Source organism: Cyprinus carpio, chromosome A12 (genome assembly GCF_018340385.1).
Source record: "Cyprinus carpio isolate SPL01 chromosome A12, ASM1834038v1, whole genome shotgun sequence".
NCBI lineage: Eukaryota > Metazoa > Chordata > Actinopteri > Cypriniformes > Cyprinidae > Cyprinus > Cyprinus carpio.
This window is the reverse complement of record NC_056583.1, coordinates 1,559,336-1,587,098: the sequence shown is the minus strand read 5'-3', so window position 1 is coordinate 1,587,098 and position 27,763 is coordinate 1,559,336. Positions and strand designations below refer to the sequence as shown.

General features: G+C 35.3%; 1 protein-coding gene across 1 annotated transcript; it reads right to left on the bottom strand.

Moving 5' to 3' along the window:
- Window positions 1–322: 322 nt before the first annotated feature.
- si:dkey-191m6.4 (rho GTPase-activating protein 22) lies at window positions 323–27,540 on the bottom strand. Its single transcript, XM_042767089.1, has 10 exons — window positions 27,143–27,540; window positions 22,071–22,270; window positions 14,665–14,752; window positions 8,967–9,089; window positions 6,495–6,702; window positions 6,284–6,416; window positions 4,858–4,931; window positions 4,652–4,773; window positions 2,449–3,325; window positions 323–1,025 (listed from the first exon to the last, which is right to left on the bottom strand). The coding sequence occupies exons 1-10, from the start codon at window positions 27,183–27,185 to the stop codon at window positions 803–805; spliced, it is 2,091 nt and encodes a 696-aa protein (XP_042623023.1). The 5' UTR covers window positions 27,186–27,540; the 3' UTR covers window positions 323–802.
- Window positions 27,541–27,763: the final 223 nt, after the last annotated feature.

The following is a 27,763-nucleotide window of genomic DNA, read 5'->3' as shown; positions in this document are numbered from 1 at the left end:
TCCTATATTGAGAAAAAGTCTGAATCAGGAGAGAAATCTGCACAAATCAAGCACAATTACAAGCCAAAACAGCTCTAAACAAATATGTGTGTGGATTTTGATGTGAGAGACTTAAAGAGATAATCTTTTTCCCCGGAGGATTATAGACTAGTTTGATGTTAAAAACATCTTATTGATGGATTTGTTTCAGCTTTTGTCTTCTCCAGATGTTCACAGATGTACTTGTGGATTATTGTGATGTTATTATCAGCTGTTTGGACTCTCTAATTCTGACGGCACCCATTCACTGCAGAGCATCCGTTGATGAAACACTGATGCAATGCTACATTTCTCAAAAATGTGATGAAAAAACAGATTCATCTATATCTTGTATAGCCAGAGGGTGAGTAAATTTGAAGTAAATGTTTTATTTTTGGGTGAACTCTTCCGTTAACGTGCTGAAGCCAGTGAATCTGCTCTATTCCTGGGAACTTTAAACATGCAAAAGATGCATGATATAATCTGAACTGATTTAAGGACCAGATTCGGACGTTCCATTTGTTTCTGTGTCACCTAAAGCTGAAACTTCCAGAAAGAAATAGCTGTAATTCGACAGGTGTAAAATGGCTTTAATAAATGCTACACTGCTGAAACGGCGAGAATCTCCTCGAAAAAAGTAACCGGTACACATTGGAGGGCCTTTAACTAGTTGTATTTTAGGTCTGATTTGATGAACACAAAAATTTGTCCACATGATTTATGGAGATGCCTGAGTGCTCTGGTCCATTTGGGAACTTTGGGTGTGTTCATTTTTTTTTTTGCATTAAATGTCACTGGTACGGCTTCCAAGAGCCAGATCCCCCAGCGTGGAGAAGAAGTCTTCCATTTCCTTCTCGAGGAGGCGGTTGCGGTTTTCTGCGTCCGCACGGGCCCGCTCAGAGTTTCTCAGTTTGATCTCAAGCATTCGTTTTCTTTTGCTCTCCTGTTCCATCTCTTGCTCGAGTCTCTCCATCTGCATGCACAGGGCTGAACTCGACTCTTCCAGCCTGCAGAGAGCACAATACAGATATCACCCAGCACTCTTACTTATGCCAGGGCTTAACCGAAAATATGAACAATATATGAAATATTAAAATATAACATCTATCAAATCTGTTTCGTTTTGCTTTGTAAAGACAGGTCAGATTAATTTATGCTACTAATAGTGAAACAACAACAACATTTTATTTGTACAACTAACATCATTCTAGTAAGTGGCTATAAGAAGAAGAAGATAAAAAAAATAACAGTTATTAACAGATGATTTTTTTTTTTAGAAGATAAAAATAATTTGGAAAAAAAGTACTAGCTTTTCTATAATATTTCTAACACAGTATAAATGAGATTATATATATATATATATATATATATATATATATATATATATATATATACTGTACATTATATTTTATGAACCTCGCAAGGGGATCGTTTAATTTTGGGGTATAAAAATTTAAAAAACCCCTGATTTATGGACTAAGTTTAGATTTTTAGTACAAATTGAGCTACAACATACAAATTACTTTATTAATTAATTCAGATTATGTTTATTGAAGGGATTCAGCAGTAAAACCCAAACCCTAGTTTATCACCAAAATTTAAAAATTATTTAATTCTGGCAATAAATTATTTCTAGAGAAGCTCTAGTTAAGACAGGACTCATTTCTATATATTCTACAATTATTAACAGTGGTTGTCTGTGATTTCTCAGAGCACCCACAAGTTATAAAAAAAAAAAAAAAAAAAAAAAAATCCATATGTCATTTTCCATAATTTATTTTTCCATTAGAGTTTTTTTTTTATTATTATTAAAATTTAAATTGCTAAATGTTGTCTTCCTAATAATATTTTTTTCTCACATATTTTAAATGGCTCTTTATACAGGAAATTATGTATGTATTTTTTTTTTATATATATATATAAATGGGGAACCTTTGAAGGGAATCATATTATTTTGGGGTGCCTTGCTTCAAAATATTTGAAAACCCCTGACATAAATGGGTTTATCTTTTACTCCCCCTCCACACCTCTATGAACTTCTTTCAGCTGTTGATCACAAAAGAAGACATTCTGAAGAATGTTGGTAACCAAAAAGTTGACGGTAGCCATTGACTTCAATAGTATGGAAAAGAAAAATACTATGGAAGTCAATGGCTGCCGTCAAGTTTTGTTTGCCAGCATTCTTCAAAATATCTTCTTTTGTGATCAGCAAAAGAAAGAGACTCATACAGGATTGAACCCAGTGGAGGGGGAGTAAATGATGATTTTTTGGTACATTTTTAGTACAGATGATTCTAAAATACAGTCTATTTTAATATGTCTGAGAAACACACATTTACCTGACCTATACTCAAAGAGTTACTTGTCCCATCCAAACAGAGCTTAAATATAGGTGTGACTTTTAAACAATTCAAAAAGCAGCAGCCTTACTTTTGAATTCTAGATTCGTAAGTCTGTTTCTGCTTCCTCAGCTCTTCTTTCAGGTCTGCCACGACGCTGGCGAGGGATGAAGGGCCTCCGTCTGCATCCGTGTCTTCGTCCACGACTCTAATGACCGGTGTTATGTTCCCATTGTCACTGCAAAACAATCCACTCGCGCGGTTCTCCACAGCGCTGCCGGCGTCCTCTCGCTCGCTGGTCTTCGCTTCCTCCTCGCTCCGTTCCTCCTGAGCACTCGTCTCCGTCTGAGGCCCGTCTTCTGTCCCTAACGGCTCGCTTCCAGAGTCTGGGACGGAGGTCTCACAGGACGAGGTGGACCACGGCGTGCTGTCCATACTCAGCACGCTGCCCAGACTCGAGGAAGACGTGACGTTGTCGTAGGTGGACAGTCTCTGAGAGGAGGCCGAATCCCTGGAGCGTTCGCCGGACGAGGTGCGGCGGTGTCCCCTTAGTGAGGACAGCCCGTTCATGAGCCAGTTCCCGCTGGAGGCCGTGGACATGTCCACCGCGGAGCCACTGACTTTGGTGGACGGCGGCCGGGGAGAGGAGCCTTTGAAGGTGTACTTCCATCCTGGGAGCGTCTTGGCCTGCTTACTAGGGCTCACGGCCGTCTCTCCCTTTCCCTGAGACACCGGCTTGGAGCTGATAGCGGCGTCCACGGACGAGGCACTGCTGCTGGTAGGGTTGTCACTCTTACAGGTCTGCAGGTCCTCCTCAGAGATCCAGTCCACCAGGTTGGACTGCTGAGGTTGTAGGCTTTGGTCCTTTACCTCCATCTGGTTCTGTGATGTTTCCGAGTCTTTTTCAGTATACAGACGATCATGCTTGCTGATGAGAAGCGTCATGAGATGCTGAACAAGCGAGGTGCCTGGAAACACACACACACACACACACACACACACACACACACACACACACACACACACACACACACACACACACACACACACACACACACACACAGACACAGACACACACACAATGCTTTATTCACTCATGCGCATCTATAAGTGATGTATAAGTATTGGGTGGTGCACTAAAAAAAGTAGTTTTTTTTTGTAAAACAATAATCTTTGCTTTATTTACAACTTCTGGAAATATTCTTTTACAGCGTGTAGAAACAGTTTCTACCCAGAATTGGCTAGTAAATTTCACAAAATATTACAAAAGTCAGCAAATAACACATTGAATTATATGTAAAATTAATATTGGTGATGAAATTAGTCAAAAGATAGTATTTTCTTGTAAAATGTACTCTAATTATGTTTGTTTTATTTAATTCTCTCTCTCTCTCTCTCTCTCTCTCTCTCTCTCTCTCTCTATATATATATATATATATATATTACACTGTAGTTTGTAACTGCGCTTATTTTTTTTGTATTGTTAAAAGGAAAAAAAAGCTGCATTGGTGTATTGGAGAATTTTTATTATTACATTTAGAAATTAAATACACTCTAAAAATGTTGTTTAAAAGCTGTAAATAAAATGTTTGACAAGATTATTTCAGTCTTGCTACTAATTTCATTCATATTAATTTCACATATAATCAGATGTGTTACTTGATTAATTTTTAATTGTGAAATTTACTAGCAATTTCTGAGTGTAAATTGTACTGATAAATAATAATAATAATAAAAAAAAACTTTAAATGTGTATTTATTTATTTTTTTTTTTTACAAACACTACAACCATGTATCCTTTAAAGTTAATGGTATTCAGAACAGAACAAATAGTTGTGTAAAACAAACATAAATTATATTGGCATTGGTTATAAATAGCATTTATTGTAATCGGCACGTCTAAACTAATTTAAAGCATGTGGGAAATGCACATTTCAGATGATCAAAAAAAAATTTTTTTTTTTTTTTTTTTTTAAATCCAAAGAGAAGCCTCCAAATTTGTAAACATAAATAATAAAATAATTAGTATATTTAAATGTGCAAATAATATCAAGGAACTGTATCTAAAATAAATGAGGCAATAAATGAACACTAATTCTTCTGGATATAGATGTAGTTTATATGTGAGGTTATGTTTCAGATTCAAAGTTTAATGGTACATGCTCAGATATAGTAGTGTGTAGATTACAATTGCATTTTTGCCACAAATATAGGCTGTTTTATTCACACCTGGTGCAACTGTGTGTGTGTGTTTTACAAAGTAATGGGTTGGAAATTGGATAATAAGTGCTTACCTTCCATAATAGCTACTGGATCTTCCATTTTTGGACGGAGGATATTTGGTCCAAACACAGTGGCCAAGTTCTGCACACCCATTTTATTTTCATTTGAGTGAGACTGCACCTCATCCAGAAATCTACAAGAATTGAGCTCGCTTTAAGCACCGAAGCATGAAAACCACTGACAAAAAATGTGTCTGAAATGATTATGTTGGACCTACTTGCATATATATTTCAGAAGGTTGTAATTGGCGGCTGGAAGGGTCGTCACTAGCTTCCCTAATTCTTGTATTCCCTGTGGAAACATGAAATCATTGAAGCCATTTAAGCATCTCGTGGTTCGATTCAAGGGAAATATTGACGTTTTATCACATTTAAAGAGAATCAGCCTTTTCTAAAAAATCTGAAACACAGATTATGTGCATAATGTCATTTTAGGAATCCAAACTTGACGCTTGACTCTGTGCATCTGTGCGTCGCATCATGTCAGCTGTGAAATATGTGGGAGGAATATTGGCTAGCAGACCACATACTGACTGAAACACAAACATACATTTTGACTACACAACTGCTGAAATATTATGGACTAATGCCAGCAAACAAATTCTCTGAGTATACAGGTCAGGGCTTTCATATGATAATTCATTAAGCTTGTTCCAACACAGCAGCTGCGTCTTTCAGATTCGGTTTTATTGGTTTTCAAAAACCGCAAATGTTCAAAAGTCTGTTCAACACATCAGATGATTTCCTATTTTTGAATTTTGGAAATATTATCAGTAGGTTTATGACTACAAACCATAAACCAGAATTTAACTTAACTTAGAACTTAATGTTAATCATTCGTGGTGCAGATTTTTTAATTTTTATATATTTTATTAAATGCTTTTAATTAATTTTTTTTTTTTTTTTTTTTTTACTGTTATACATTTTGACAAGTTTTATTTTTTTAACCCTATGCTAAATTAAATTTTATAAAAAAAAAAAAAAAAAAAATATATATATATATATATATATATATATATATATATTATATATATATCTATATATATACCTATATATATATATATATATATAGTATACATTATTCATATATATCTAAATATAATAATATAACTGATATTATAAATATTATATATATATATATATTATAATAATATTATATATTATAATATTAATATAATAATATAATATAATTGCATTTTATAATATTAATATATTATAAAAATAAAAAATACACTACATACATATGTATATGTATATATATATATATATATATATATATATATATATGTGTGTGTGTGTGTGTGTGTGTGTGTGTGTGTGTGTGTGTGTGTGTGTGTGTGTGCATATGCCAGTTTTAACATGGATGCAAAAAAGCCAAACTAACCATTCTGTTTTAGATTTTTTTCCTAATGTTATAAATTTGACAATTTTGATGTTTGTAACCCTGTGTTTAATAGCATTCAAAAATTGACATTATTTATATACAACTATCAATATTTATTGCAAGAAAACAACTATAACTATATATATACATTTGTAGTAAAAGTAAACACTTGTAAGTGTTTTCAGATACATCTACGGTTAGTTCCTTTGGTTTTTCCTCTCTACACTGCCTGTATGTCCAGATATCACGCAGTCACTAACCTCCTCCTCATCTTTGGCCAGGATCTGAGCACAAGTGAGAAAGTCCTCATACTTGCAGAAGGGAACGACAGGCTCGGGCAGCTCCCTGAGATACAGCTTCAGCAGGGAAGCCACAGTGTGGACATCAGTGTTACTAGAAATGCCAATTACAGGGTTAGTATGAACCGTTGAGAGCTCATTGACTGCATGTCTGTGCTCAGAGTAGTCGTACCTGTCAAACTGAGGTTTATCTCCACAGTCAAAGGCCTCCTGAAGCTCCTTCACAAGGCTTGCTTGTCCCGGCATCCGGAATAGGCCTTCTTCATCAAGACCCTGTTCCCTGATGAAATCCACACACTGCTCAACTAAGAGAGGGGCGAGACGAGGACCAAACTTCCTTTCATACTGCACGGTGTCTTCCAAACGCTGCCCAAATATGCCTGCAGAGATGAAGCAGGATTCTTAAATCAGTCAAAACACACTGCACTCCTTACAAAAATCTACTACGACTGTAATAGTTTAGTGATAATACTATTGTACTTTGATATATACTATGGTACTAAATCATTTTCCATGGTATTTACTCTACACTCTTAAAAATAAAATAAAAAAGGTTCTCTGTTGACAACAAGATGGTTTCATAAAGAACATTCATGGAATCTTTCCATTGCACAAGAGGTTCTTTCTAGTGGAAAAAGTGGATCTTTTAAGAAATGTTACACTGTACAAAATGTTCTTTATAGTGGAAAATGGTTTCTAGATTTTATATATATATATATATATATATATATATATATATATATGTGTGTGTGTGTGTGTGTGTGTGTGTGTGTGTGTGTGTGTGTGTGGTTATAGTCCTTAAAACTTGTGTTAGGTTTAATAATATCGATCCAAACATAATTTAAAAGCATAGTCTTTATGAAGAGTTCTTTTGCAAAAACAGATAACTCAAAATAAAAACAGACATGTTTTTTCACTGTACATTCCAATTAATCTTAATCAAACTGCAGTTGGGTTGTTTTTTAAAAATAACAAAAGAATACAGCTAACTAACACAATACAACACAATAAAAACACGATTACAGAATAAAAAAAAACATGATTTTTGAAAATTTAACAAAACTAAGCTATCCGTTTTTGCAAATAAACTTCACACACACACACACACACACACACACACACACACACACACACACACACACACACACACACATGTTTGTTTTTGTGAAAAGTGGGAACATCCCATAGGCGCAATGGTTTTTATACTGTACGAACTGTATATTCTATCGCCCTACACCAACACTACCCCTTACAGGAAACTTTGTGCATTTTGACTTTCTCAATAAAACTCATTCTGTATGGTTTATAAGCGTTTTGAAAAATGGGGACATGGGTTATGTCCTCATAAGTCACCCTCTCCTTGTAATACCTGTGACATACCCATGTCATTATACAAAGTTGTGTCCTCACACACACACACACACCAAACACACACACACACACACACACACACACACACACACACACACACATATATATATATATATATAAAGTTTTGAAACCATTAGTTTTAAGAATGTAAGGTAATTCTAGGAATACATGGTACTACCATTATACAGATTGGGGGGGGAACATAGTATTTGTTTTATGACTTGACTGCATTTTTATATATGTATATATATATATATATATATTACATACAGTATATTGATATAGGCCTATATATATATGTGTGTGTGTGTGTGTCTGCAAATTATAGCTACATAGGCCTATATTCAATTATATTTAACACAATATTTACTCAAAATATTTATCAAAATATTTTGTTATATACTTAATTTTAGTAAAAGAAAATAGCACATGCAGAATGCTCTACAAAGTCCAAACAACATACTTGAATAAATAGTAGTAAAGTTAGTTTGTTGTCAGTAATCACGTGACCCGTCACGCCGTTTTCACCTGGCTGCAACGTAACTTTTTTTCTTCAAACGACAGCGGCGTGAAGATTCGCACTTACAGTGAACATCGAAGTGTTTCAAAGAACGTGAAGTACAAAGAAACACTTGTTTTTTATGTGTATATTCTCTTTCCACTGATGTCCAGTCAGTGCATCCTGCTCATCCGGGTTCTCTCAGGTAAATGTTGTTTGTGGTAGAAAGCCGCGTGAACTATTGAGGCGTTTTAACTACTAGCGACCAGAAGACCACAAGGAGAGAACGTTTTAATGTGGTTATAGTCCTTAAAACTCGTGTTAGGTTTAATAACATCGATCCAAACATAATTTAAAAGCACAGTCTTTAAAAATCCAATTAATCGAATCTTCTTCTTGGCGTCAGACGCTTGGAAACGTTCCCGCCGGTTTCCAGATCACAGTAAGAAAATCTCTCTTTCGTGTTATTGTACGTCTAGAGATAACGTCAGCACGTCCTTCAGGCTTTTACTGTGCTAGCTGCTAATGGAAGTGGAGACACAGAACTGAGAGCTGATAACTTGAACTTGCTTTACATTACTTGTTAGAACCTTCTATTAATAACATGACTTTGTAACTTAATCTCTGGATAGTGAGGCATCCTCTGCTCAGTGGTATATCTGTGAGCTTAGACCACTCACTGGTGATATCATGTGAACATGAATGAAACATCCATCAACCAGAGAAGGTTTTACTAACTCTAAGGTATGTGTGGCTTAATTTGGTGGTTTGTACCTCCTCCAAACGGAGCCCATATGACGCGTCTGATGGCCTTCACCCAGTCGTCCACGTCACTCTGGGAGTTGGCCATAAGAAGAAAGGATTCATGGCTCATTGCAGCTTTATCTTTCTCACCAGCTGAGAGAGGAAACAAGAGACAATCTGTCAGATGATGGTATTGGGCTACTTTTTCTTTTTTTCACCACTACATCACTGTTTATTACTCAGAGATTCATATATTCCTTCATATCTGGTACTTGAAGTGTTTCATTTGAAATAAACTCTAAACTAAGGCATTTATGTTTATTGCAACAAAGTTGAACATGTAAAAATTCATAAACATTGCTGTTATTGCTTGCAACTAAGATTGTGCCAAGATCTGCTAGCTTTCTGTTTGTGAGAATTGTGCTTTTTAGATCAAATAAACAGCACCAGTTTTTCCCCAAGATGGGTTTAGATACAGTATGTAATTATATTTGTACATTTGGAAGTGTGAATTTCTTTCACATGCATTCATTGTCATTGTATAATGACAGTAAAGAGTTTAGGTTGAAATAATAAAGGGAAGAGTATTTTTCTCTTTCTTTTTAGTTGCTTTAACCGGTTGTGATTTTGTTTTGAAACACTTTCAACCACCTTTTGATGGAAACTTGTTTCTGCCAATGAATAAAAAAAAGTAAAAAAGGTAATTGCAACTATTTATCTCATAATTGAGATACATTGTGAGTTATAAAGTCATGTGCGATATAAACTCGCGATATAAACACAATTTTGTGTTCTAGCGTGAGAATTGCGAAACTGTATATAAACTTTAAAAACTTTTATATCTCGCAAGTCTGGCTTGCAATGGGAAGTTACACAAGAAATGCAATTGTGAGTTATAAAATCAGATTCATGAGATATTTTGTGTCTGTAAAGCGACTTTGGGTGTTGGAAAGTCGCTATATAAATAAAAATTATTATTATTATTATTATTTATTATTATATAAACTCACAACTGTAAGAAAATGTCAGAATTGTTAGCTGACTTTTTTCCTTCAGAACTGGACTTGCAATTGCAAGATCATGTCGCACAGTTCTGAGAAAAGATAGCCGGAAATAAACTCGCAATTGCAAAAAAAAAAGTCTTGCAATTCTTACTTTATATCTTGCAGTTGTGAGTTAATATCCCTTAATTCTGACATTATAACTGGCAATTGTGAGTGACTATTTTCTCACACAGTTATGAGAAAAAAGTCAGAATTGTGAAATAAAAAGTCACAATTATTATTTTTTTCTGCAATTTAGATAGTTTATTTATGTGGTCATTTTGATATGTATCTCTTATTGGTAAATGCAATCATGTATCAGTGTAGTACATGAGTAGTACTTCAAGGTTTTAGATCCAAACTGGTTCAAGCTATTTCGCCATCATTGGCATGAGCAGTTGAATCTCACAAAACATATTAATTTAAAACAGACCTAGAAAGAGCCAAAGTAACAAAGACACTTCCCATTACCCATTGGTTTTGCAAAAGTAAAGGATAAAAAAAAACAAAAAACTCCACAATGGCTTCAGTGTAAAGGAAAAATCAGAAGCATTGAACAGCCAATACTGTGCTGGCCAGATAAAATGACTAGAGGAATAAGTCATGAGTAGATAAGTGTTCACAGCAGTGTAGACCGAATGGGAAAAAACAAGTACTGATGTAATTAAGATAAATAAGACCGTCAGACCCAGCGGTATGTCTGAGGCTAATGCTCTCACACAGAGTAGAATCTGATTTGAAGGCATAGTGAGGAACCCTCATTTCTCACCATGGTGTGGCATTTTGTTAGCATCCGTGTCTCTTTAGGAAGTGTCAGAATGTCTGCTGATCTTGAGTGGAGAGAAGAAATTGGCTTGTGGCGAAAGAATGCAACGCTGAACTGATGACGTGAATTCTGGGGACTTGTCCTTTTTTCAAAGAACCAATTTGCGTTTATTTAATCGTGAAATACATGATTGAGCACAGGCTTTGACCGATACACAGTTGTGTGCTGAGTGCATTTCTTTTGTTTTATTCATGCCTTTGGCAGCATTTTATCTTCATGTGTGTTTCCTGGGAGTCGAACCCATGACTTTCCCGGTGCTGCAGGGACACGTGATCTGGATTATGTGCTGTGTAATTATGCATAGGACTGAAGAAGCTTATCTCAAATTGACCTTTGGAGACATATTACGAGCAGGAGTGATTATGCTCCTTATTAACAAGATGCCACATAGCAGGCAAGCACTATGTGAAAATAAACAGGCCGGAGGTAAAGCTTCATGAGAACATCCACAACTGTTACACAACTGACTGAATTATTTTTCCCAGTTCAAACAGTAAACTTCTTGTATATGTTTCTGCAATCTTGGGGCCTTTCAGCATTTGCCCTTTCTGGCATTGAAATACGCCATTCAGGTGATTTTTGCAAATCCAAGAAATCCAAGAAGTTTTTGCAAATCCAAGAAGTTTTTATTTGAACTGACTTTCTTCAGAAAAGACTCAATGGCATCTTCTGTATATATATATAAATATATATAATAAGCTATTTCTGCTTTTCCTTAAGAGCCATCTATTGTGTATTTTCATTCAGCCCGTCTGTTGATTTTGTTCAGACCAATGTTTATCAGACCTGTTTTTGTCAAATCTTATATTATTTGAACTGTAAAGTTGTTTAAATAATATATATATATTTTTTTTTTACCATGTAAACATAGACATTGGTGTTGTTTCAAAAGAATGTTGCCACAAAAACATCATGTAGTTCTATTCTAATATCACAATATCACAATTCAATGATTTCAGCTTCGGATACCAATAATTACATTTTTTATTTTATTAATTTTTTTTGAATTGCAGGTATATGTACACCAAGTTACAAAATTACTAACAAGTTAACAAGGTTTTACTATTTACTTTTGAACACTTGAAAATGACATGCAGAAGGGTGTAGATTTCGGACATCATCTTGATTATAGTCCTTATTAAAAATAAAAATACCTAAAAAAAAATGAATACTGTATAAACATCATTGAACAAACTGTTGCATTGTGAAAAAACTATTCTGTACAAAAATAAACCACCATAGCCCTTTGTAAAAAAAAAAAATATATTGGCTCTAACAACATTGTAACAGGTTTTTTTTTTTTTTTTAAAGAAAATTCTAGGAAATCCTTGTTACTTTAATTTCTACATGCATAAATTAAGGTATTACCTTGGGGTAGTGGTGGTTTGTGCCTCCATGGCTTACAGCAGCCCTGGCCCATTATGCACTGGAGGGGTTGATCTAGTACTAATGTTCTGCCATGTCTCTTACTCCAACAGATTGGCCATGAACCAAAACACAGCACAAGTATTTCCCGCACAACACAGAATTCATGCTGCAGATGTTCACTTCAAACCATCACTTTCAGAAACGAATCTTCAATAGTTGTCAAACATCTCAAACATCCCAGAGAAAAAAAAAAAAAAACCTGGATCACTCTAGTCCATACTGTACATCCTGGAAAACCAGTGAGTAGAAAATACTTTTGATGTCTCAGGTCAGCTCAAGCAGCACCACTTCACTTCGGTTTCTCTCATTCCCACTGACTTCTCACAGTAGACTGACAGAAGGAGACGGCCTGCTCTGTTAGTCCTTTCTAAACACCTCACTGCTCTTAAGCAAGCAAACAGCACACCAGATGCATCGATCTCAGAGGACCTGATGCTTGGGGAAATCCTCACCAGCAGAAATCAGACTAAATATCAGAACTGGGTTAGTGGATCCAGAGGATGCCAGGACTCGGGTCACAGTCATGATCTCTGACTTTCTATTCTAAATGCCTCAAACACAGAAGCATGTAAATTTCCCAATAATGCCAGGCTTTTCCCACTGGTTTAGATCCCATTTTCTGTATTAGCTCTTGTCACTTATGTCCCTTCCCTGAATGCTGCCATTGTTGGATATTTTTGGTATGTATTTTCTTTTCTCGTTGTACACAACCTACTACATGCCGTCTTATTGCCATTAAATCATTACTTATTTTTGATATATAACTAAACATTGAAATAACTTTAATACAGTTTGCATTATTTCAAGATGAATGCATACTGGACTAAAGCATCTTAGCTTTACTTGATTATCCATTCATCATTTAATAGAAAAAAACTAATGTTAAATGTGAGCATCAAATATGATCATCGGGCTTTTGAGGAACGTTAATTTGTTAATCTCTCAATCACATTGCAGTTGTACTGTATGTTTTGATTATAAAACTAAGCATTTAAATATCATCTTACTAAATGTTATTGGGAGATATAGAGTGACAACTGATATTTCTATCATTTTATGTAAGCGGTTTGTTATTCTGTTATAAAGATCTCATTGATTTACATTACAACCATCAGAATTTAATTGACCTTTTTGTCCATATCAACATCAAATATCGCCAAATTGCATATTTTTGATCAGTTTGTCTCTTTGAATGAAAAAATGTTTTTCACCCTCAATTTGATTATCATTTCATATGGCATGCTTTACAGGGTTACAAGACCCAAAACTTCATATGATTTCAGTGAAAATGTCAATGTTTTTCCTTGATTCAGTTTTTGAGTTTGTGCAGTTGTTAACAGACAAGGCATCTCCAGACAAATGTCACACACATTTTAAAGGCAAGAAACACGAGGGAGCTCTGAAATCTGCTTTGTGTCATGTTTTTGTTTGTTTTGCGTGGAAAAGAGACTTCGCCAGTGAGATTGTTTGGCTCAAAGCAGCTGAAGCGTGCCGGTCAGACGGAGACTGTGGTTAAGGGCTCTTCTCTGGGGAGGAGATGGTGTGTTGACTGATCTGACATGAGAAAGTGCTGTTGGGTCTAGGAAACTGCTGCTAATGTCCCATGCTGTGTGTGTTTGGTTGTTTTATTTATTGTGTTTGGTGCATTACTTCGGCTTACACCGAATTCTGGCATCTAAATGTTTATGATGCACTTTAGCGGTGAAAAAAATGATTCACTGAAGCATCCTGATTCTTTCATGAATGATTTTGGATCGATCTTCAATAATTCATCAGAATTTTACCTTTAGTATATTATATAACATACGTGCAAAAATATACACACCCCTAATGTGAATTGCTGTAGTTACAGAAAAAAAAATACACATTAACCAACAAGAATCAGATTATTTGTAACCAAGATCTGCACAGATTGATTTGTATTTTATTCCTATTCTTATTCTGCAGTTTTGTCATATTGCTATCTCTGACTTGAGTAGATCATGCAGGGCTGCATTCTCAGATAAGAAATTCAATATTTCCCATTTTAATGTGATGAGGATGTGGAAAAGAGAGAATGGGAAACATATGAGGCATCATCTTAAGGATTCAGAGAGATTTTAATATCTTGTAAACACTGAGTGGATTTGGAGGCCGTTTGGAGGTTGACTTAAGTGAGCTGCGCGAGAGGTATGTAATTTACAGCACAGCTGTAATTAGATATTTGGCTTTCTTTGCCTTCAAAAAAAAAAAGCTCTGGAGGGGTTCACACTCATGTGTTATTTACTTGTCATAAATAAAACAAACAGGCGTTCGGCATAAATCATGTTGGGCCAATCACCCCTCTGTAATCAGCGTATTCTGGAAGGTTCGTTTGATTACCTGACACTCAAAAGCCATATATACAGTGTTGCATGCTGGTACGAAAGAGATGATTTGAAGATCTGCTCACCTGGCACAATCTCAAAAAGGTGTCGCCCCGGTTCTTCTGGGTTGGCTGTCAGCTCATTCACTTGGCTGCCCTTCAGTAAGATGCAGCCCTGCACAGACGAATAGTTAGAAATGCATCACTTAACCTTTATTGACCTATTAAATCAGCCAGACTTAATTACCATGTACACTTGAATGTAATTCTTTAATCAGCATCACGTCTCATAGTCTTCTGGAAATGTGTAGCCACATTTTGAGCCTATTGTACTAACAAAAGCTTGAAGACTTGAACATGTTTGCCACCCTACACATTTTCTAAGTGCCTCCTTCAATTAGATGAACTAGGAACTGAATCAAATCCAGAGATTATTCACCAGGGCAACAAATTGAAAGAAGATTTGGGGTCAGAATTTCCCAGGCGCTTTTTGTCAGGCATCTGAATCTGTTTAGCAGTGTTCAAGACATTTTCCTTTAATTGTTTGTTGTTTTTTTTAAGATGTTTTGACTGGATCCAAAAAAAGAAGAAGAAAAAAAAAACCTTTCTAAAACTTCTACAAACCCTGAAGGAGTGTATTTGGCATAGAAATACTGTCAGACGTCCAGCTCGTTTTTTGAGACTTTGGTCATGTTTAGCATAAGAATCCAACTCTTTAGCAGTGTAAATAAGTCAGAATGCATGAAATAGCATTAGACATCCCTTTAAACATCTGACCTTTGGGAGTTTACGAAAAATTGGAGCTGATCTTAACTTTTAAAGTTCTTTACGATGATTTTTAAGAACATTTATTTCAGGAATTTAAATTCATAAGTTTCGTCTTTAGATCAATTTTAATAAAAAAAAAAGATAAGAAAATTCTTAAAAAGTGTTTTGGGAATCCAAATATTCTTAAGTTAGAAAATAAGAAAAAAATACTGTAGCAATTCATTTTATTCTTAAGAATCCTGCAGCCCCAGTTCTCCTATATGAATATGATATACATTAGATCATGATGCATTGGACATAAGGTCTGCACCACACACCGCTCAATACGGCCTGGTCTCTGCTGTCTCCTTTCATCTCAGTGTGTGATTTGCTATGAGATTTGCCTACACAGCCCTTCCACTTTGAATCCCATTGATTAAAGGCAGGAAAAGTGGGAGGGTTGACATTTTCACACACATCCTGGCCAGCGCAGCATGGGCACAGATTAATGGTGCTTGGGTGAGTATTGACCGTCTCCTGTGAGGGACGCGGTTCATCACACTCATCAGTCTGACTGACAGATTGCTAAGGCTGGACCGTATTGATTGCTTAATATGAGAGAGATGGTCCAAAACCTGCTAAAAGCACCATGTATAGGCTTGGATTATTGTGAAAAATGTGAAACAACTGGTCATAAATGGAGGAGTTCACACTTCAGTTTTATAGCTCTTTGTCACATGATGCTCTTAGTGCTGTTTATTGACTTTTTTTGTCCTTTTGTTGGAGATCTGTAACACTTAAAAAGAGGTGGCTTGAAACTCTTTTTGTATTTAAGATGTGAGATGTTTCTCAGCAGCATCACAACACTGCTAGTGAATCTAAAGTGTGAAACATACAGCAAACATGTGCTTTTATGAATAGGGAGACACTTTTATCCAAAGCGACACTGCTTGAAAATTATACGTTTATTAATTTTATATGACTCTGAATGAATGACACTAATGAGCTGTATTTTTTAGTAACTAAAAAACACACAGTTACCAATGTATTTGAATCCAGTATGAGTGATTCATATTAGTTAATCAAAAACAGCTCATTTTGCAGAATTCAACAGTGCCCACTCATTTTTTCAGCTGTCCTAGTTCCAGAAAATATTTTTCCATTTATTTTTCCCGTATAGGGTTTTTAAAAAGTCTGTGTTTGAGTGTTACAGTATAAGCCATTAACCAAACCAATCAGCTGGTGATTTACATTACAAACTATGATTTAAACCAAAAAAAAAAAAAAAAAAAAAAAAAAAAAATTGTACAAAAAGACACTCATTGTGTACTTACTGACTTAGGAAAAGAACTGCAAACCCCATGAAGCATTATGAATGACATAATCAAATTAAAAACAATAGATTAAGATAAAACTATTGATTTAAAGATGATGATTGTGTAAAAAAATAAAACATTTTACGTTTATTGCAAAATATGCATGCATATATATATATATATATATATATATACATGCATATTTTGCAATAAACGTAAAATGTTTTATTTTAAAATAGTAATGTTTATTAAAAATAGTAATGTTTCCAAACTTTTGACCTGTACTGTATATATATATATATATATATATACAGAGCTGGGTAGATTACTTATGAATTGTAATCAGTTACTGACTACAGATTACATGACAAAATTTGTAGTCAGTAATATAATCTCTTAGATTACACATTTTTGGTAACGTAATCTGATTACTTTTGGATTACATTTAGATTACATTTGTGCAAACCCTAATTTGATATCACATATATTGAATTAGCCTAATCTTATACTATTTTGATAGATACAAAGAAATAATATATTCCAAAAAATATATTTAATTCACCAACAAGAGCCACAATAGCTTCTTTTTCAAGTGCAATGTATGGAAAGTTAATACTTAAGAAATACTAACACTAATGTACCTTGCTGTAAGTGTTTGCTAGTAACACTGAATAAAACAAAATCACATCTTATGATTTTAAAGCATATTTACTTAGAATTAAGTAAATTTAGAAAACAGCTACATTACAAAAAAACAATATTGAAAAACATGAAATTCACAGCAATATCACTGCTAGGTCAAATATTTAATCTAAAAAACATTAGAAGTGTATATGACTGTATCAATGAAAAACATCAAACAATAGCTACATTGCAAACATGAATTTTGAAAAAGACTAAATTCACACAGCAATGACATTTCTATCCATCGCAAAACATTTTAAGTGCATAGTATCAATGAGGAAAAGACAAACAATATTACAAAAATGAATATTAAAGAACATGAAACTCACAACAATAACATTGCTAATATATATATTAAAGACCACTTCTGGGTCAAATCTTTCATCTCAAACAGCTTTCCCTATCCGATCCTTTTTCTTTCTTTTTTTTCTCGTCTCAAGAAATATCTGCGTCTACACGAAACCACAACACCAACACAAAACGATGTAGTATACATGCCAGACCAGCATGTGGCGCTGTAATTCTGCCACAGCGTTACACTAAAAACGGAGAAGAAGACATGGACTATGCGCATAAACCTTGCGCGTGGTATACAAACAAACATGGAACAACACATTTATTAATCTGTGTTAATGTTAGTTAATAAAAAGACAATCGTTCAGTGTTTGTTCATGTTTTTGTTGCTGTTACGTGACATAGCGGTGTCTAGGGGCGAGACGTGGGCTGAAGACGTCATCGTTTCAGAAAATAAACAGATCTGCTGTCCACACGAAAACGCAAAGGCGGCGTTTCCAAATTATCCACTCTGGGACCCGGTTTCAAAAAATATCGGTTTCACTCTCCCAAAACGCCGGTGTTCTGACGGAACACCATATCCATCAGAATGGGATACCTTCGGTTAATGCGCATGCGCAGCAGTGAAATTGGTGGAATTGCGCATGCGTTAAATTTAAACATCATTTCAGCATACCTAAGATTACAAGCGGTAAGTGTTGGTGTATTATATCGCATACCCCTTTATAAACTGTATTTGTATTAAACCAGGAGCTATCAAAACAGCATACCCCTTTATAAACTGTATTTGTATTAAACCAGGGCCTATCAAAAAAGCATACCCCTGTATAAACTGTATTTTTATCAAAACAGCATACCCTTCACAAACACTGGTATGCTGTTTTGACAAAGTAGGCTACATCGACAGAACACCGGATCTGTGTGGACGAAACGCCTATACAATACAAAACTGATGCGTATACAGCGAAACGCGTCTCCGTGTGGACGGGGCCTTGAAGTGCATAAGGTAGTAACAATGAAGAAAAATCAACATTACAAAAAATATATTAAAGAACATGAAATTCCCAGCAATAAGATTTCCGTGAACAGCAAATTAATCCTTGGTAGGCAGAGCGTACACTGAACAGTGACATTTTTCCCGTGTCTTTCTTTAAAAATTAAATCATGTATGTACATCAAGTGATTAAAGGCTGCGTTCCCCTCCATTCTCCATTATCTTGTTGCTGATTTCTTCTGAGCGCGATTCTGACGCCCCTCCCCCTCTCCGCCGGAAAAACCCGAAGAATCACGAACGTATATAAACGGCAGGTTTAATAATAAAAAAAACGTTAAAAAAAGGAAATTTAGGAGAATCAATGAATTGTGAAGGACTTATTACCATTGTGTAAATAATATGTAATCATGTAATCCATAAAAAAGTAACTGTAGTTTGATTACGAGTATTTTAAAAAGTAGTTTACTCTAATTACAAGTACTTGAGTTTTGGAATCTGATTACATAATCCAGATTACATGTAATCCGTTACTACCCAGCTCTGTATATATATATATATATATATATATATACAGGGGCGGTTCTAGGGTGAGTGGAGATCCAGGGCTTAGCCCAGAAAAATCCATGTATGTGACTTTTTATTTTAATAAATCATAAAGATTTACCTTGTTTAAAATATACAAAAAAAAATTTAAAACATTTTATTTAAAGTTTATCCCTTGTATCCTGACACATATGCTGATGTTGTGTCTCTATCTCGTTTTTTTTTTTTTTGTCTCTGTCTCTCTCAGTTTTCTTTTCTTTTCCAATCAAGCCCGACTGGCTACACTCGTCCTGGTAGAACAGGGATAAGAAGCAAACATTAAGCAGTGCAGTGACATACTCTTACTCTACAAAGATATACCGGTCAAAGGACTTTATCTCTGCGTTTATGCATTACAGTAAACAGATTCAAGTTATTCAGTCTGGCAGATAAACCTTACCCTCTACTGAAGTCTGTGCATCATTCATATCTCCATGTGTTTCAGCTGTTTTGTAGCTCTTCCAGCATGTCATGGAAGCCTTATGAAGGCTACTTTGTTCATGCTCTATGAATGATTCTAAAGCTCTTTTCCAGTTGGAGAAACTTGCACTTGTTAATGTGTCTTTGCTGTTTCGGATATGATGCTTGCCAAAGAGACGACAAGAAAAGCAGAATGCAGAATTTCTGGATACGGAATACTCAAGCCACTGAAATGCATCTTGGAATACAAAAAATATGAAATTATGAAAAAATTAGAATGGTACTTTGCCACTAGGTGGCGGTAAGCCACTGCCTTAATGAGTGAGTCGGTCAGTCATTTAATCGATGGATTCGTTCGAAAAAGATGATTCATTCAGAAAAAAGTAAGCAACTGTTTTTATGAATGGGTCAGTGAATCATTTATTCAAGCAAATTTATTCAGTAAACACCGCTGTGTGTTGCTGCAGAGCACAACAACATGCTTTGTTTGGAACCATTTCCTTTGCGAAATATGTCTTTTTTATTATGTTGTTTATTGAATTGTTGCCCTGACACGAAAAGTCTGCCACAGACCGTGCTAACCAAACATTATAACCGCTCTGTGTGTGTGTGTCCTAAAGACTGTGCTGCGCAAAACCGTTAAGTGTTAGATGTTCAAAATGTAACGTTAAATCAGACACAATTTAAAACCGAAAAAGAAATATAATACTATGATTAAAGTTACAGATACCTGAAGCTGTTGTTTCTTGGCGTTCAAGTGTTGGCTATTCTTTTGAAGAATTTTTAAATATCCATTTTAATTTTCAAATAAATTGATCTAGTAAAATACTACACGCCAACAAACCGCCTGGCTCCAAAAGATCTCATATCATTGGCTGGATCGTACAGACGCTCATCGATGGTTGGCCAGTTTACATGGTCAGTCAGAAGCACTAGACTCAGTGGGCGGTTTTTTGTCGGGTGTGAATGACAACGCGTAAATGACAGGACACTGTAGACGTGAGAGTCGAGAGATATTTATTTATTTATTTAATTAAATTCTAATATAAATGACTTTATTGGGCATGAAAACTCATTGATGCATGTTGGTAATAAAAACATTCGGGGCTTTTACTGAAAACATTCGGGGCTCCAGCCCCCTTAGCCCACCCCTAACGCCGCCCCTGCGTATATATATATATATATATATATATATATATATATATATATATATATATATATATATATATATATATATATATACAGTACAGGTCAAAAGTTTGGAAACATTACTATTTTTAATGTTTTTGAAAGAAGTTTCTTCTGCTCATCAAGCCTACATTTATTTGATCAAAAATACAGAAAAAAAAATTTAATATTGTGATATATTATTACAATTTAAAATAATGTGTTTTAAATTTATTATACTTTAAATTATCATTTATTTCTGTGATGCAAAGCTGAATTTTTAGGATCATTATCACATGATCCTTTAGAAATCATTCTAATATGATGATTCATTATCAAAGTTGGAAACAGTTCTGCTGCTTAATATTTTTTCAGAACATGTGATACTTTTAGTATTTTAGGATACTTTGATTAATTAAAAAGTAAAAAAAAAAAAAAAAAAAAAAAAAAAAACAAGCTATGTTTTTAAAATATACATATTTTGTAATAACAATATACATTACTGGTCAGTAATTTTTCTTTCTTTCTTTTTTAAAATAAAATCAATACTTTTATTCAGCAAGGATGTGTTAAATTGATAAAAAGTGATAGTAAAGAAAATATATTATTAGAATATACATTATTAGATTTTTTTTTTATTTTGAATAAATGCAGTTCTTTTTAACCTTTTATTCATCAAATATATTAGCCAGCAGAACTGTTTCCAACACTCATAATAAATCAGAATATTAGAATGATTTCTAAATGATCATGTGATAGACTGGATGTTACATGTGACACTGAAGGCTGGAGTAATGATGCTGAAAATTCAGCTTTGCATCACAGGAATAAATTATTCCTTTTAAAGTATATTCAAATAGAAAACTATTATTTTAAGTTGTAATAATATATCATAATATTACTGTTTTTTTCTGTATTTTTGATCAAATAAATGCAGGCTCGATGAGCAGAAGAAACTTCTTTCAAAAACATAAAAAATAGTAATGTTTCCAAACTTTTAGTCTGTACTGTATATATTGAGAATTTTTAGCCGTTGACTAAAGCGGTCTTGGCAGTATGTTTGTAAGGTAGAAAGAGGCATGTCTATCTCAGTGGGTGTGTCTGATTCAGTGTCAGCTTACAGTATAGGAGTTTATGTGTACTGTAGCAGCCATTGAACAAATGTCTTTATAGTCCAGTGGTGCAAATTAGTTTAACCCCAAATTTTGGTTTTCGTAGGCAGAAGTTTTCTGCTATGCAATCATATGTTTGGGGGTTAACTGCATGCAGATTCTCAAAGCTGAACGTACCTGTGGTTTGGTTTCCTCCTCATCCTTGTAGAAGAAGAGGTGGTCGGCACGCAGCACAAACCAGCGCAGCTGCCAGTTCTTCATGATGCTCCTCTGCTTCTTCAGCCAGCCAGACTTTAGCACCCCCTCTTGGAGACTGGGTGAGGTGGGCCGGCATGAGCCATGTGATGCCTCTCCCATCACCATGCTCTTGGACCTGGCTGTAGGTGATGAGAAAAGACCTACATGTCAGTGATCAAGCACTTACAGTAGCAGAGGGGAAAACTGTCATCATTCACTCATCTTGTGAGGAACACAAAAGCAGAATTGTAAGCTATTGTATGACTTCAGAAGACTTCATGAGTCATGCCAACCACAGTTTTATGAGACATTTATGGTGCTTCTGTGTCTTCTTTTGCAAGCGTGGCAGCTTCAGTCTCAATTCATGGCATAAATCCATGGAAAAATTGATCCAAGTTATTTCTTAAAAAATAATCTGTGTTCCATGGACCTTCATTAAAAACATGCAGCTTAAAGATAGGTTCAGTGTTTCACCTGCAAGACAGTGATTGTTAAAAAACGAAATAGTCACTGAATTATAATAATTTGAGTTAGTTGAGGTTTTTGTAATTTAGTTGTGTTTTTGTCATTTCAAAAATAAAACTTCATCCTCTGCCCCTTAGACTCAAACACAAAAGTCAATCTTTTCATATAAAAGAAAGAAAACAAATCAATTTTTCTCTTTTCTCAATTATATTATTATATTATATTATTTTTCACTCCCGATCCACTGGTGAACTGGACAACTGACTGCTTCTTCAGTCTCAAATTCATATAGAGTCCTGAATTAAAAATCCCATTTATTTTATCCCTAGCGAAATTGATTTTGAATGATAACTTCAAAATTTTCATCAGTATTTTTAATGAAATATTTCTATGTAGTATTTATTAATTTTTATTTCAGTTTTAATTTTAGAACATCAAGTTGAAATAAACCAAAATGAGAAACGCTGCTTTGGTAATTAGCTGAAATATTTATTTAAAGTTACAAAAATGTTTTTATGATGTAGTTTAGTAGGCGACTAAAATAACTCCTCTATCAGGTTCTTTGTTTGCTCTGCAACAGAAAATGAAGATTCATCCTCTCTGGTCTGTACCAGTTACTCTCTGGTAAATTTATCTGGGATTCTCCTGTATCACTTCCCAAAGGGAGTGAGTTCTCATACTCTAATAGGATCTCCAGAGTGTAATTTAGTCAGAGGCTCACTGGATATAGAAACCTCTGCAGTTTGCCATTTCATGTAGTTAAGATAGAAGGCCTGTTCAGCTATATACAGCACATAGAGTATCATTTAACAAAAATAGAAGAGACTACCCTGTATCTGATCCTTAATGGAAGTGAACAGATTTTGGTCTGAATTTTCCAGTTTTATAATTTGGCTGATCTGACACAGGCCACATACACAAGCCGTGCTGCTTGAGGCTTAAGACTGGACTGCTATATGAATAATATGTGTCACCATTGATAATTTATAGGAGTCTGTCCAGCACACACAAAGTCATCTTATGCCTCTGGGCTGTAGACTCAAAATCAATGTGCGTGTGGCTTTCAGAGAAAGAGAAGAAATCAATGTGTTTTCTCATTTATATTATTATATTATATTATTTTTCACTCCCGATCCATTGTTGAACTGGACAACTGACTAGTCTCTAATTCATATAGAGTGCACCAGTCCGGATCCTGAAGTAAAATCCCATATTTTCTCCATAGGGAAACTGGTTTGGAATAATAAACCGTTAAAGACAGACTTACTGTGAGCTACGAAGTTGTTAATCAAAGGAATATGCTTTTGTTGAATCCATCACCCTGCATTATTTCCAACTTATTTTTTTTTAAATAATCATATTTAACAGCACAAGACACACATCACCCATGATTCTGCAAAGAAATCGCCACCGATCAGAGAATTAAAACACAAGATACAGCTACAAATCTTTAGTACTACTCCCATGAAGCATTTGTGATTGACTTAAGGGTCAGTCTCCTTCATGCTTGCAATTACTCTTTTTTTATAACTCTTTAACAAACAAACAAATGGGGAAAAATACTGGTGCATTCTATTACATTCTATTTACATTCTGTTGGTCGTCTCCACTAGAATGAAACGCTCAGTACAGATGTGGAGGGATTGAGTCAGGCTCTTAGAGAGACAAATGTGTAATGGCCGCTGGGTCTGTCTCCAATGGCCTTTTCCATAATGTCTCCTCTTCATCAGAGCTGCGGGCTTCTTGATTACATTAGCTGTGTCTATGGGTGTGGTGGGTCCAGTAGCCCTGCTCTGTCTAATGGAGACCAGAGGAAGAGACAAGGGGGTATCTTGATATGGTTTATGATACAGACATGACGTCCATGTTCAGAATCCTGACTGGTAAAACTGGCATTTCAGCTTGTGATGACCAATGCAGCCTTTGTTTTAGTAGTTAATCAGCTGTCAGTAACAATCACCATATTTTAAATCTAGTTTATAAGTTCATCCAACATTATATATTTTTAGCCACAATATTTTGTTTTGAGAATATAATGCAGAACTTTGATGTGTTTAGCAGAAACACAAACATTCAGTGTTTTAAAAGCGTCCCTCAAAGCTGTAAATTTGTGGAGCCCTTGACAGAAATGTTTTCACTGCGCTCTGGTTTGCACGAGTGTTTAGTGCCAATCAGTTTTGAGCATTTTCAGCGCTGAAGTCAAAAGGAACAGAGTGCAGACACCCAGTTTGCAAATCTCTCTACACAATGATTCATACCTTCCCACTTTGTCATGGGCGTTTCTAGGATGTGGTCACCAAAACTGCCTGTTTTGGCACAGACGGGATACACTCTGAGAATAGTCGCCTCTAAAGTTGCAATTAAAATATAGTGGAAGGAATGTATTCAAGTTGTGCAGGATGACAGTGTTAGTACTGGCGCCATGTTTGTGGCATATAAATTTGGCACCTTAGATAAACTCCACTGCTGGTTAAGATTAGCAACTGAAAGAAACAACCTCTCAGTTATCAAACTTTTAATGACATGAACCCCAAATCAACGCTATTTTAGTATCATTGAGATACTACAGTTTTTATTAATGTTTTGAATCTCCTTCTTTCTTTTCCCCGTTTTCATTTTAATTTAGCATTTTTTATTTATTTGTTTATTTATTTATTTATTTTTACAATTTTAGGAGTTTTGTTTATTTTTAGTATATATAATATTATGTTTATACAATTTTTATTAATTTTGTTTTTGTTTTAGTTATTCTAGTACATCAAGTTAAACTAAATAAAAATAAGAAGTTTTGCAGAAATAAGAAGTTTGAGATATTTTTTCTAATTTATTTTATGGATTTAATAGTTTAATTATCTTATTTATATAATGCTTTTAATAGTTTAAGTTGAAGTTAACTATAATAACCATATAATAAATATAAAGCCAATCCTTCACCTCCCTCTCTCTCTCTCTCTCTCTCTCTCTCTCTCAATATATGGTGATACAAAAAATATTATGTGAGATATTACATGTTTTTTTTCCCCCCTAAATTAAATAATTGGCTTTATTTTGTTATAGGACAAGCACAAGCACATTACATTTATAATTTTTTTATTCTGGATGTATAAATTATATATATGTATACAGTATATATATATATATATATATATATATATATATATATATATATATATATATATATATATATATATATATATATATATATAGTAGAACTCTAGTAACTAAAACCATGTATTCCTTCAATGCAAGCTCAATGCAAATCGCTTTGGATAAAAGCGTCTGCATAAATGTAATGTAATATCCTTGGGGAAATAAATAAGTCAGCTGGTCGTTATCGCAAAACAAACCTCTTCAGGGTGATGCAAGACCCTGATGCAAAGCAGAGCGGTCTTGAATGGTTTATTTTTGTGATAATGACCCATTGACTGTACATTATTCGGCATATTACATGGCTTTTACCAAATAAGTGAATAAATGACTTGAAATATTAATCTGAACATGAAAGTGGAAGAATAAATCAGTTTACAGCTTTATACAATAAATCTGACTGTGATTGTCCAGTGAGAATCAAGTATTCCAGAGAGCCGTGTAAATAAATTCACGGCTCGTGCTTTAACATCTTCTCCCAGCAGATGCCTTGATGTGCAGCAGGTAGCATTAGGAGGGTGGGGGGATGGGCAGGGAGCTATAGGGAGGCTTGAGAGAACATAAAGGGCTACATCACTCAGCCTTTTACATGCATTGAGCTTTGCTTATTAACACAGTGTCATCCATCAAGTTGATGCATGATGAATGAAGCCCCGTGCTTCTGATCTTCCCCTGCCTGTATTTCACATCTCACTCAAGCCTGTGCTATAGGCTGCTGATGAATGATGATCGGCGCTCTGTGGGCGTGTGTGTTGAAGCCTCAGCGTGCTGCGGATGATAGTGGAATGTGTGCACTGATGTTCAGCTGTTGAGGTGTTACATGCATCGATGGACGCTCGTGGTTTATCGTACGGTCGGCTACAACACAATGTAATGTAACAATGTAACACAATGACTCACTGAGTGCATTTACTCATTTAGCAGATGCTTTTATCCTAATCAGAATTTCGATGATGTAAATAGCTGAATAATCAGTCGGACAGCCGATACAGGTATTATTTCCAAATATGGACATCTATTATTGCAAATATAATGCTGATATGTAATATAAGGTGAATGCAGGTTAAATATATACGCTGAAACTAGAACATTTTTATGATCAATAAAAAGCTGACATATTGGCTAATGGCAAAATATCAGTAAATATCAGAAAATATTGGTGGATTTATTAGTCTAGTCAAATGCAATACATGTCACAAAAAGATATATCTGTTGTGCTCAGTCACATTTTTATGGTATAGAAAATGATCGGTGGTGTAATCGCACAGTTCGAGTATCATGAGAGCTGATCCAGCCGATGTGCTGAGAGCAGCCGAAGCAGAGATGCTGTGAGATGGAAGCACGTACAGTGTGTGGCCCCTGAGAGCCGACAGATGAAACACAAATGCAGCGTACTGTACCTCTCCTGGTCTGTCTGATCTTTGGACTCAGCATGGCTGCCATCGATGCTGGGCTGCGCTTCCTCTGCTCTGCATATTCCTCCTCCTCAGATCTTCTCTCGGCACATTCTCCCTCCGTGGCTCCCTCTTCCTCTCCTCCTCGCTCTCTCCTCTCTTCTCTGCTAGCTCGCTGACCTCATGTTGCAGGCACCGGCTGGATGGGGGCTGGGGGAGGGATTCCTCACTCACTCACACACACACACACACACACACTCACACACGCACATGCTCGCTCTACGCTTCTTACTCACTGACACACGCGTGTGCAGGCTGGTCCACACCCACCAGGCGTTGCATTATTCATCATGTGCTCCTCTACACTGACCAGTCAGTGTGTATGTTTACAGCAGGTTGCCCTGAAGAGCAAAGCTGGCCGCCTCTTAATTGGTCTCAGGCATGTGTACTCGCGCTCCTCCATCTCTGGGGATTTCTCACACTGAATGCATCTTTCACGTGTGTACACATATCTCCATTAAAGATGTGCACTATTAGAGCAGTCCAGTACTGAATCTGCAAGTAACTAGTCAGCTGGTAAAATAGGACTCAAGCTAGCCTGTGAGCATCAGTCAAAAGCAGTGCTAT